General features: G+C 36.0%; 1 protein-coding gene across 4 annotated transcripts in view; it reads right to left on the bottom strand.

Annotated features, from left to right (window-relative positions):
* The window catches only part of APLF (aprataxin and PNKP like factor), a 35,830-nt gene that overhangs the window by 12,159 nt on the left and 11,666 nt on the right, over positions 1 to 12,005 (bottom strand). For all 4 annotated transcript variants that reach the window (XM_085308461.1, XM_085308460.1, XM_085308458.1 and 1 more), the window contains exons 6-9: positions 10,587 to 10,759; positions 7,542 to 7,930; positions 3,614 to 3,739; positions 18 to 64 (exon numbers count right to left, since the gene is read on the bottom strand). In XM_085308461.1, the coding sequence (XP_085164587.1) occupies positions 18 to 64; positions 3,614 to 3,739; positions 7,542 to 7,930; positions 10,587 to 10,759 (735 nt within the window). The remainder of the gene's footprint in view (positions 1 to 17; positions 65 to 3,613; positions 3,740 to 7,541; positions 7,931 to 10,586; positions 10,760 to 12,005) is intronic.

The raw sequence follows: 12,005 nt of genomic DNA, 5'->3' as shown, positions 1-12,005 counted from the left end.
TGAACAACTTAGTTTACCTGGAGGTATACTGTGCTTGTATTCTAACTTGTGTTGTGGATTCTTCCTGCAAAGAAGAAAGCAATAAAAGCATGATTGGCCACTGTGTTCTAAACTAAATAAACCCAGAACTTCTTTTATTATTTTACAGAAATAATCATTATATTATTTCAGCTTTCTCAACAGCTATTTTAACTGCTTGATTTAGTACTTAACTTAAAAAAAAAAAGTTGCTGAAAAATAAACATCCAAACTTAGAATACTTGCTTAAAGAAAAAGTCTTATTTGAACAAGGAGTTGCAAATAAACGTGGTGATAAAATAGAGGTGTCTGCTACTCACAGATCTCTTTCAAAGTGACTAGATAACTGATATTGGAAGCTAACAACCAACCAATTGACACATTTCTGTCTATGAAGCATTTTCAGTACAGCTGAGTCATCTATATACTCATTCTTGGGTAGAAGACTTTTTAACTAGGGAAGTAATTTTAACAATGGAAACAGATGGAGGTCAATCTTACTCTGCAGATTAGCTGAATGGGRCAATCAAGTAAGTACATGTATTGGATTCATATTAAGTTATCTGTATCTGTAAGATACATCCTAAATATGTTCCACAAACCTGAATTCTTCCATTCTTTTCCAGATACATACAAAGCAAGAACAAAGGAAGACTTCTCTGCTCGTCCAGATGCCAAAAGCAACAGGCAATGAAGCATCAGGTTTCGCTCCCTAAACTATGATGTGCAATGCATTCTTTATCTTCAAAATCCCACAACATGTTCTCGAAGTTAAAAATTGCACAGCACTATAAAATTACTTGTGTTTTGGTATTAGAATCAGTGTAAGCGCCCACACAAGGCTGAGCAGAAAACAGTATGTTATTTGACATATCCAGTAGCAAAGACTATAGAGGCATTAAAACTTTAAGTCAAGCAGATACTTCACAGCAACACGTTCTCACTGTGCTTGACTAAGGTGGAGTGCAGTTTCTTACAAGTAAGAAAAGACGTCTATTGCTCAGAAAGTATGGTCATTCYAGACGTAGCAGATAGAAGAAAAAAAATCAAACAAAATATCTTGCTTTTGGGACTACCTATTACTGAAGTAATTCAAATATTACATTCTGTGGTGCAGCAAATTTCAGCAGCTGTAAGATATTTGACTGAGACTTACGAATTCTAGAACAAAATTGGACTGCCAAAAAGCACAGAGTAAAGAATCAGATCTCATAGTATTTTTAGAAATAAAAAGCTACATAGGTTACAGGAGGAAATTTTGTTTCCAGAATTCTCTGCTCACCACAGATAATGAAGTTGTCATCTGCAACCAAGTATTAAATTCTTGGCAATTTAGCTGTGAGCTTAGAAGACTGCACTTTAGACAAAAGAAAGCGAGAAGTTAAAAATGAGCTCTTAGTTTATATTTCAATTCATACACCAAAGCGTACAAATTCATACACAAATTTTTCAAACCTCTGTTTAGAAGAATTTGAAAAGTGCTTTCTTTAACCTGTCAACTGTCACAGTCCAGTTCAGTCTAATACATACACAGGTAGAACTGTCATTCTTTATGTGAACAGAAACATGCTCCCCATAAGGACTTCGTGCTGTGGCCATAGGAACTAAGATTACAGTGCTCTACAGACCTGGAAATGACCACTCCTTGCAGGTAAAATAGTTCAATAACCAGTAAGTATTGGCTGACTAATTGTTGCTGTCTGATCTTCGCTGCATCAGTGAGAACTCCAAGCAAGTTTATTACAGACTAGAGACAAACACTGGTGGTGTAAACTGAGTCATTTCAGTATAACACAGTCCATGTCTTAACAGTAGTGTTAATGATCTGTATGAACATTTTAGTTAGTATTTTGCATTGCTGAATCGCAATAGCAAAACATGGAAACTGGACTGAACTACCATGCAGCTATTACTGACACTTACCAGGTACTACTTGACAAAACACTTGTAGCTGCAGTTATAAACAGAAGCTCAGCATATCCTTCCAAAAGCTATTCTAAGCCTTTCCACACACACTTCAGGGAGCTTAGCAAAATATCRTTCCAAATCCACTGGGGAAGGCTAGGTGCAAATTTAGAGGTTAGCCTTTTAATGGATCTGATCTTTAGTCTAATTCAAACGCTGGTTGTATCTGTCCTTTCAGGTTAGACCTGAAAGATGAATGTTCTGAGCAGTCCCTACTTTTTACCCCACAAGAGGAACACACACGGAACAGCAACAAAAAAATTCCGTTTCAGTGCTTTACTATTACTGTCAACATACTACTTGATCCTAATTCAAGACATAGTGTTCAAATTATTTATTGTTTGTTACATTTACTTCAAATATTAGCCAACAAATAAAGGTAACAAAGAGGCTATGAAGACTCTTCAAATTGCATATTATTACAGTTAAAGAAGTATCTTTGCTTCATGGATGCCTCCTTTCCCTCAGCCCCAAAGAAATTAAACACAGATTAAACAAAATGATCAATTTATACTGCACAAAAATTGTCTTCTGGAAAGAGGGACAGTTTTGTTTTGGGATTAATTATCCACTATACTCCCGAAAAGTATGCTGGGAACTTCATCACTGGTATAAGCATAGACTTCTCATCCTGAAGATGTTTATAGCTAATTTGCTAAAGAGAAACATTTTTTGAATTGGCTATATATGTTTTTTTTTTCTTTTTTAGAAAAAGACAAGTCATCTATTCTCATTGTATCACCTTTCATTTGAGAATGCTGTTTAGAGTCACCTAACTCAAAGAGAGATAGGAAAAAAATGTTTCTGCTCAGATGCAATCTGTATTAAGAGTAGCTGTCAGTATCAATATGCTCAATACAGAAATGCTACTTTCTCAAAATACGTGCTTCTGTCCATTGTGTCAGCTACACATCCGCCATTAAGCTCCACTACATAAAAGTCTAAAAATCTAGACACGGAGCAACAGAATGGAGTAAGACAGCTTTATTCAGAAAACTGACAGTGCTTGAAACTTGATACATGAAAGTGTACTGCTGTCAATTGTAAACTGGATTTTAATGCTAATCTTTTTTTTTAAATCTTACCTGTATGTTGTATGTTATTCTAATCCAAATACTGATTAAAATATAGCCCTTTTGTACAAAACCTCAACACATATTTAATAAAACTTGAAACTAAGCATGATTAATCAAGAACATATAACAATAACTATAGTTTATGAACAAGTAACTTTATATAAATTTTAAAGTAAATTTTATATACTTTTAAAAATAAAGTTTATATAAAAATAACTACTTATGATTTATATAAAAGAGAACAGTCTACTTCATTTTGTTGAATGAAAAAGGGTCAACCTTGATGTCTCTGAATAGCTTCCAGAAGTCAAGCTTTCAATATGCTAGCTGTACTTACTCACAAACATTTTGCGAGGCTTTAGTGTTTTAAAGGCAACAACTTATCCACAGTAAATCTCAGAAAGCAATGAGATATAAAAAAGGACCACAAGGATACGCTACACTGAAGATTTAGCATCAAGAATTACCCTTTACTCCATTCTTACTTTTTAACTTCACAGGAAAACARTCTTATCACATAAATACAAACAGCCATTTCGCACGGTGCTTTTTACCTATAACAAGCAGTTCCGTAAGGACATTCAGGCCGGTCGTCGCTGTTACGCTGCGTTGTGATGTCTGTCTCATGATAATCATCATCATTAGGGTGACTGAACTGCTGAAAGTGAACAGGATTCTTCCTGTGAAAAAAATACATGGTAAGAGCAGACAACTCCATTTATATATGAGAAGTGGAGATAAGAAAGGAACTAAGCTTCTTTTTCTGTAGTTACATAAAAAGTAACCTTTAACGCAAAACCTGAGACCTAATTTCAGGGTAGACAAAAGAAAAGTTTGCTGTTTTAGCATGTTACAAAAAAGAAAATAGAACAGCAATTTTCCTGTTAGTCTTCGGTTTTAAGTTTCAGACATCAAACATGCTGTGTGACTGCTTCGGTAGATCTTCAAATACTGGCACGTTGTTTCAAATGTAGCCGTTTACTGGATACCACATTGATTCTGTTATCAAGTTTACCTCAGCTACCATGGCATTTTGTTATTTGCAATATCCAATTCCAATCTGAACAACGACTATATGAAGTTGCACCCACGCCACATAACAGCTCTGAATGCAGTTGAGTCGTGCCAACGGCAGTGACACATTGGCACGTTACTGGTACATCCAGCTTTTTGCTCTACAACATTGATGATGTCAAAACCAAGATGAGAAAGCAGTGAAAATAAATATGTGCATCACTAAAGGAACCTTTTAACTGTTTCTAGTTGATCGATTTGTATGCACGTGACAGAGAACAAGGCAGCTCTCACAACAGGACTATGGGAACAGTTAGCTTTATGAAATCTTTCTAGCAACGTTAAATAGAACAAAGACAAAATCTGTTGTAGTTTCAGAAGTTCATGTGAGAGAGCAAAACGTACTTCAAAATTATGCCAGAGTGAACATGCTGTTACCAAAAGAAAATCTACACTTTTCCATGGGATTCTTGTTAGAGACACTCTCCACACGATATTTAAAAGCAAGGAATGTGAGATCTTTCAACAAACGGTGTGCAAAAAGACATCCACAAATTCAGTGGATTACCGCACTGCTTTCCAGAGCACATCATCTCCAACACATCTGCACAGATCACAAAAATAAAGCGCTTGCCTCGAACAAGAAGGAGGACAACCTAAAATTACTGGGTGCAGGGAGAACACCTGTGGAAGATCTGGCGAGGAGTCAGTGGCTGGCGGGGTATGCGGTGGCAGGCCCAGCACGTGAAGCCACACGCCGACCATGTTCCCACCAGGGCTGGGCATGCACGTTCTCTTTTGTCAACAACATCTGGGCAGCGGCTGCTCAAGGTTAGCACAGCTGAGAAAAGGAAACAGTTCCAGTAGATTYAAGGTGCCCTTACGAACGACTAGTCGAGTCCTGCCTGGGCGCCCGACCCCTGTGTCCGACCGTGCCTCCAGCAGCCTCCCTTTGGCAATCCTCCTTGCTGTTCCCGGGCTGTTTGTGGTGTACATCCTTTATTAAATCTACCTTGTTAAACCCCTTATTAGCCTCGACCCTCTCTTGCCCACCTTGCCGTCACACTGGGTAATTATGGCTTTAATTTATACCTGTTGTAGCTGCACTGCAAAACACTAAGTCAAAACAATTACTCAAGAGTTACAGTAACTTCTACTGTTCACCCAGGCCTCCTTTAGACCTCAAAAAAGATCAAAAATTTGTTATTAATACTTTTAATTCAACTTGTCTACTCTCTTTCACTCGAGGAATTCAAAAAGTAAGTTACAGATATACTCAGTGAACTACCTGCCAAAGACACTGTGTCCCTTGGACCTACTTACATATGTGGCAGGCTTCATCTCCTGGTCTTTTCTGAATGAAATATTTAGAACTATACACACACATATATAAAGGCTCAGCACACTCATACACCTATTCAGTAAAGCTCTATAATACATCAGACTAACAAAAGAATAAAGTTTTGGACCAAAAACGTGAATTTCAGCTTTAGCGATGACAGTTCAAGTCTATCACATGTCTTCATTTAATCTTAGAAAAAGAGGTTGGGTTTTATTTCTTCTTTTTATTTTCTATTCTTCCAACTTGGGAAAGGCAAGTAACAGACAAAAAGAAAAGTGGAAAAGACAGCATTCAAAGAGTAAGTCCCTGGGCAACAAACACAGCCAGAGGTACCGTACACCGAGCACTCTGTCTCCTGATAAGATAATTTTTTTTAAAATCTTTGAAAGTCTTCAGGCCAGCGCATAAGCAAAATCTGATGCTGAAGGATGAAGATAAAAAGATTCCCTGGAATGAGAGCCTGACATCAAGCTCAAGACTTTCAAAAGTAGTGTTTCCAAATTCATAAGTGAATAGACTGGCCTACGGTTTACAAAATTAGTTCCTAAATTTAAGATATTTGTTAGAGAAATCTACTAAAATTGACTGACATAACATTCAGTCTGTGCAATTTTAATAGGCACTTTGGTCACATACCACAGTCACACCCAGAAGAAAAATATTTATTTATAGGAGTTTACAAAATAAAGAATAGAACTCCTAAGAGCACATAGTTAACACATAAGTGAAATTTTACAAATAAGAAAAATTTCTGAGTGGAGAATATTCATAAAGTCTGAGCGATATACAGAGATTTTGCTCACCTAAGAACTTCAAGGAAACACCACAGTTACCAAAGTAGTGCTCATTTGAGATGCAGATCCCTACAGTGGGTCTTGTTAGACAATACCTTTCGTAAGGCAAATGTAATGAATGACAGAGAAACCAATTACCTACCGCAGGAGAGCGCTCAAAGCAGCTCCTTTTCCTAGGAGCTCCTAAATCTATTTTCTGCTTGAGGAAAATGCTACACACAAAATACTAAATACACTACAAACTAGCTCCTTACAAACATCTGTTTATGTCAAGTATATGTTCTGCTAAACACACAAGTAAATGAAATGATTTGCTTTACTCTAATGCAGCCATCCCACAGATGCAGAAAGATGGCTAGTGGTTATACATTAAAAGTAAATTTTGAACGTTAGCTATGAGTACCAAGTTATTTTATCTTGCTGCAGACAGGGTAAGTTTTCTGGAATTTCCTGAAGTGTAAGACTGGTAATTTCAATGCTTCATATTTACAAACTTCTCCACAGAGTAAGATTTTCTATTGTATGTTATTTTATAGCATTTGTTTCTTAAAAGGCAATGCTTTCTGCTTTAAAATGAAGATCTAAGAACAGATATGCTCACACAAAAYACTGATAACAAAGAATGTATTCCTTACACCCAAAATTTCTTTCTTTTTAAAAATTTCATCAGGAATGATTAATTCTAAGTTAAAGTCACAGCACAGTTCAATAACTAAAGCTTATGATTTGTTAGGTAGGTCCTCACAATGAGCTTAAAACTTTTTATGGATTACCAGCTACTCTTGGAATAGAATCAAGGTAAGACCTATGCATACATCCACTGTTTTTTTTTTTTTTTTGTTTTGTTTTGTTTTTTTGTTTTTTATATATCATTCCATAAAATCATGCCATATCTTTCCTTCTTTCAATCTTAAAGCAAACAGACACAATTAAAACTTTTATCCTCATCAAAGAAAAAAAGCTTATAATTAAATACTCCATTATCTTTTACCTACAGCGACATCAATTCAACATCCCCTAATGCCTAACACTATACTGTACTTTGGCATAGAGCAAGTTATACAACTTGGTTATGGTTAGTAGCTTCCTACTCTAAGCTAATCCAGACACAAGCTATGCACTCCTAGTCCATATTCACCTGTAACTAAAACTTGCCTTCCAAAGAATTAGGAATCTATCTCTCTTTATGCTATTTGTTTCTTATTTGTCTTTTGCTTACCAAAAGACTTTTTAAATAAAAAATTGTAATGAATTTCCCATTTCTTCTTCGATGTGATAATAAATTACTACTTAATAATATATTAGATTAAGCAAGTTTTAATTTTGCTTTACCTGTAACAGCCTGCTCCATACATGCAAGGTGTCCTCTTATGCTTGATCTGTTTGGAGAGCTCTGAAGCATCAAAGCTTCCGGTTGAATCAGAAATTTCAGTTTTGTAATCCAAATTTGTATCAGGCTCATGAGTCTCTTCCTCAGCACCATAATTCGGAGAAGTTCTGCCCCCGTGAGCTTGCTGGCTTGTAGAACCAGTAATCTGTTCTTTCTTTTCCATTTCCTCAATTCTACCTGATTTACTGGAGATCTGACCTGTTGCTTTAGATCTTTTACTATTCAGCTGCCTACTTTTTTTTTCCATAGAACTTCCAGGGTTTTTTGTTTCAGTCCTGCCATTTCCTTCCACGTTTCTCATGGTACTCTCAAGAGGAAATGTAGATGTATTCTGTGGAACAAGGTTACATTTTGAAGGACCTGAACATTTACACTCTTCAGAATTAGAAGCATTAAGATCACACTGTCACTTCTCATCATTTTCTCCAGTTTTCAAAATCATCTCTGCTTTTCACAAATCAGCTACTGAACTAATACAGTTGCCAAATGAAAGATTTAAGTTAAAATACACACATAAAACAATGGAAAATTTATCCTTGAGCTCCTGCTCTCTGCCTTTGTTCCCTCACAACATGAATAGGCTCCTCTCCCACCCCACCACCACAGATAGTGAATAATTTAAGAACTTCTTCGGGAGTGCTTCTCCTTAGTGTGGGTTATACATGTGAAGATATGATAGACTCTAGAATAACATAATTCCCGTAAAAAAAAAAAAAAAATCAGTTTTAGTCCTTTAAGTACTGAGATATCGGGAGATAATTGAATCAGTATTTATGTACCTCGAGATTAACCCCATCTCTCATGCACCTTAAATGCTTTAGGTCAGAACTCTATCTGCATGATAAAACTGTTTGTTAGGAAATACTGTCATGCAAAAATTTTACTTTGACAAATCCTGCATTGTAAGTTTTGGAATATATACACACTTAAAATCAAAGATACATCTATGCCTTAGAAAAAGAATATGTGATAACACAACCAAAACCAGTGCATTGTACAGATAAAGGCACTATCTGGAAGTACACAAATATTGAGGGCTGAACTACTTTGATACACTACTGAACAATTCAAAGTCTATACTCTCTACAGCTTATTACGTGGAGGTTCCCCTCCAATAAACTTATCTTCATCTTACAGCAATGTATTTGGAAAAGCTTGAAAATCAGTGAGTGGTTTCCTATTTGATTTTGTTGCTTTAAACATAGGAGTAACAAAATGTTAACCAAAACCAGAGACAATTATATTTAAGAAGCAAGACGGGCAAATGCAGCAAGATGATCAAGAAAAGGCAAATTCAGCATTAATATCAAATGATCCTGACAACAGCATATTTAGTAAGTCAACTCAGAGATAGAGAAGACTCCATTATCTGAGACTCACAAAAAAGGCCTGGCAAACAACCTTAGTTTAGGAAAATAAGCCTTCATTTGCAAGAAAAACGATTACATTTTTTTTCTTAATTTACCTCTCCCTCTTGTGACTAGTCTCTACTCCATACTTTTAATCCATTCCATTGCCTATATTACATAATGAGAGTAAGTCTACTCAATCTTACTATCAGGACTAATTTTTTTAAAAGATTGTATTCGGGCAAAACTATGAACAGGAGTTCCAATAATCCCCACACTACTTATAATGTGTTAGACCCCACTGCCACCTGGCAGCTGGCTGCAACTTAGACAAATTAAGATTCTTTTTACTTCTTTCCCTGCAATAGACTCTTCCAATCAGCTCATATGTAACAGCAGGAAAATTATTTTGAGTTTGATATCAAAACTTAAATCTTTTAAGCTTTCTAGGAATATTAATTTTGCTTGCACTAACAGATGATTTTTCCTGAGAAGTTCTAAAGACGCTTTCTTACATTGTGTTTAAGAATGGTTTATGAAATTATTTAATAGGAAGAAAATAAGTAAGGTGTTATACTTCGAAACTGCAAAATAAGATTTATGTAATCTCTCATTTATAATCTGACAAAGAGAAAGCAGTGCTGCAGTTAACGTACCTATTCAACAGAGCTTACCACTCAGAACACCTCTTGAAATTAGAAGATACTACTATATCAAAACTATGCCAGAGAGTAAGYTCTCTATGAGATCACTTCAATTAAAGATTTAAATAAGATTTTTTTAAAAGTAATAGTAATTTTCACTGTCAAACTCATTAAACATACTAATTAATTGCATACTGAAGTATTTTATCAGATACATAATATGCACAGCAATTTTTCTGTCAGAGATTAGAAGCTCCTCTAGAGGTTATTCATTTAAGAAAAAGAATATTCAATACAAGCCACAGTTTGTTCTCATTAGAACATGCTTTTGTTTATCATTGATAATGGTCCTTGTCTTTTCATTATTAGCAGAGCGTTACTAGTAAGCACCTAACTGCCTATAAAGCAGTTTTACTTTGCAGACACACAGACACATTGACCAGCCAGACTCACTGCAATGGACTGCTCTTGACTTCAGATAATTTTTGTGCGTCAGATTTTTAAATATAGGCACAGCCACATTCCCTGCTATCTTTCTTCAAAACATAGCAGTTGCTATGCCACATACCGTAGATTTCCAATCATGAAACTTAACCAACTAGAATGTTACCAGGCTGGGCAAAATTCAGAGTTACATTACATCAGTTTTGTACCATCATCTATCCCTAAAAAAGGCTCTCAGGAAAAGAAATCACACATCAAGCCATTCCGCATCACTTGCTGTAAGGTAAGAACAACGTTCTGTAGAACATTCAGGGTTTAAATTCTAGGTCCTGTGAAGGAGGTACAGAAAGCCACCAACAGCTCTCTGAAGTCAAGTAGCTCTTCCAGGATCCTTGCTGCAAAGTGAGCTGGCACTTCAACACAATCACTCGAACACAACAGATTACATACAGAACACACAGAGCATAGACCCAACCTTAAACTATGGCATTGCCAACTACATTCATATTTCTTGAAATAACAGAGTTTTGCCTTGAGCAAAAACAATTACCTGAGAGGAAGGGACAGTGATGGAAAGACAGCCCTCTTGATACTGCTCTTCATCTTTACAAGCCTCTGTAATTTCTTCAGAAGTCAATCTTCTTCTCTTCTGCACATTTATTTCTCTTTTTGATGGTTTTATATTACTTTCTTCCCTTCCTTGGTCTCTTTCCATACCACCACCTTTAGGAGAAAAATGAAAGGGTACTTTTGGAATGCAACTTTTACAGTGAAATCCTGATCACATTAGAAATCTAGAGCTTTCTAAGATATAGGAATAGGTGAAAAACGATCCTAAGCAGAACACTGGGCAAAAAGCGTGAGAGATGGCAGTAGTTGTTCACATACTCGTTCAGTAACACGTTTGTCACTTCCTGTCCTCTCAACCAGACTCTGTTTATGAGCATTTCCATTGCATGTTTTAGACTGAAATGGATGCTTGAGAAGAAATTCTAGGAAAAAAATTGGTTTGTGGTAAAGGATATTTTAGACTGATCATATCAGTATGACTGATAAATTGTCAATTACACAATAGCAGCTGATAAAGTAAATGAAATATCCAAGGATGCTTTTTTTGATATAAACCTTTCCTGTAACTATTGCTTAGGACTACCAATATAAACACACAAATGTAAATTATGACAAAACAAAATCATTGTGCATCTACTTGTCTACTCAGTCACATCACACTTTACCATGCGATCAGCTAATAACTGATGGAAATTCAGAGAACACTGTTCTGCTTCAGGAAACATGTTCTCTAGACTAAAGTATCTTCCAGATACACAGATAGGAGACAAGCAAGGCAATTGTCCCATTTTTATTATGGCCCCACCTGCTGCAAAATGTATTCATAAGGAAAATATTTGTTGCCGTTTTATACAGCTTCAAAAACTCTTCCCTTTGAAAAAATAAAGACATCACAAAGACACTTGAGGGAAGCATAGAGTTTTTGCACATTTTAATGTCAGGCCTCAAAACAACAAAGCAGTGCTCCCTTTCTAGTAGAAAGGGAAATAGGAAAAGGAAAAAACTAAACAGTCTTTTTGTTCTACTCTTCTACTTTTCCTGTTCTTCATTTTGTGACAAATGACATTGATTTTTCAAAAAAAAGAGTAATAGACAACTCTATTTGCCTGGAGAAGACAAGAAAGGTTCACATAAAAGTTATGGCTAATGTCTTATAAGTGCTCTAACATAAGGCCAGGGGGGAAGCCAAGAAGAAAGCGGAAAGATTAGAAGAGAGATGTACTGCATTGAGTTTAGAACAGAGTAAGAAACAAACAAGGAAGGAGCTAAAGAACAATAGGAGCAAAATAACCTTCTTTTCACATTCTTGGTCAGTCGTACCAGAATTAAGAGCAATTGCTGACTATGTTACAGGTAGTGAATTAAGTCCATACAACCTGTCTAAGAAATGGGATAGGAT

The sequence above is a fragment of the Rhea americana genome, unplaced genomic scaffold (assembly GCF_003343005.1).
Source record: "Rhea americana isolate MKP2758 unplaced genomic scaffold, rheAme1 scaffold_276, whole genome shotgun sequence".
Classification (NCBI taxonomy): Eukaryota; Metazoa; Chordata; class Aves; order Rheiformes; family Rheidae; genus Rhea; species Rhea americana.
This window is presented reverse-complemented; position numbering and strand designations above follow the sequence as displayed.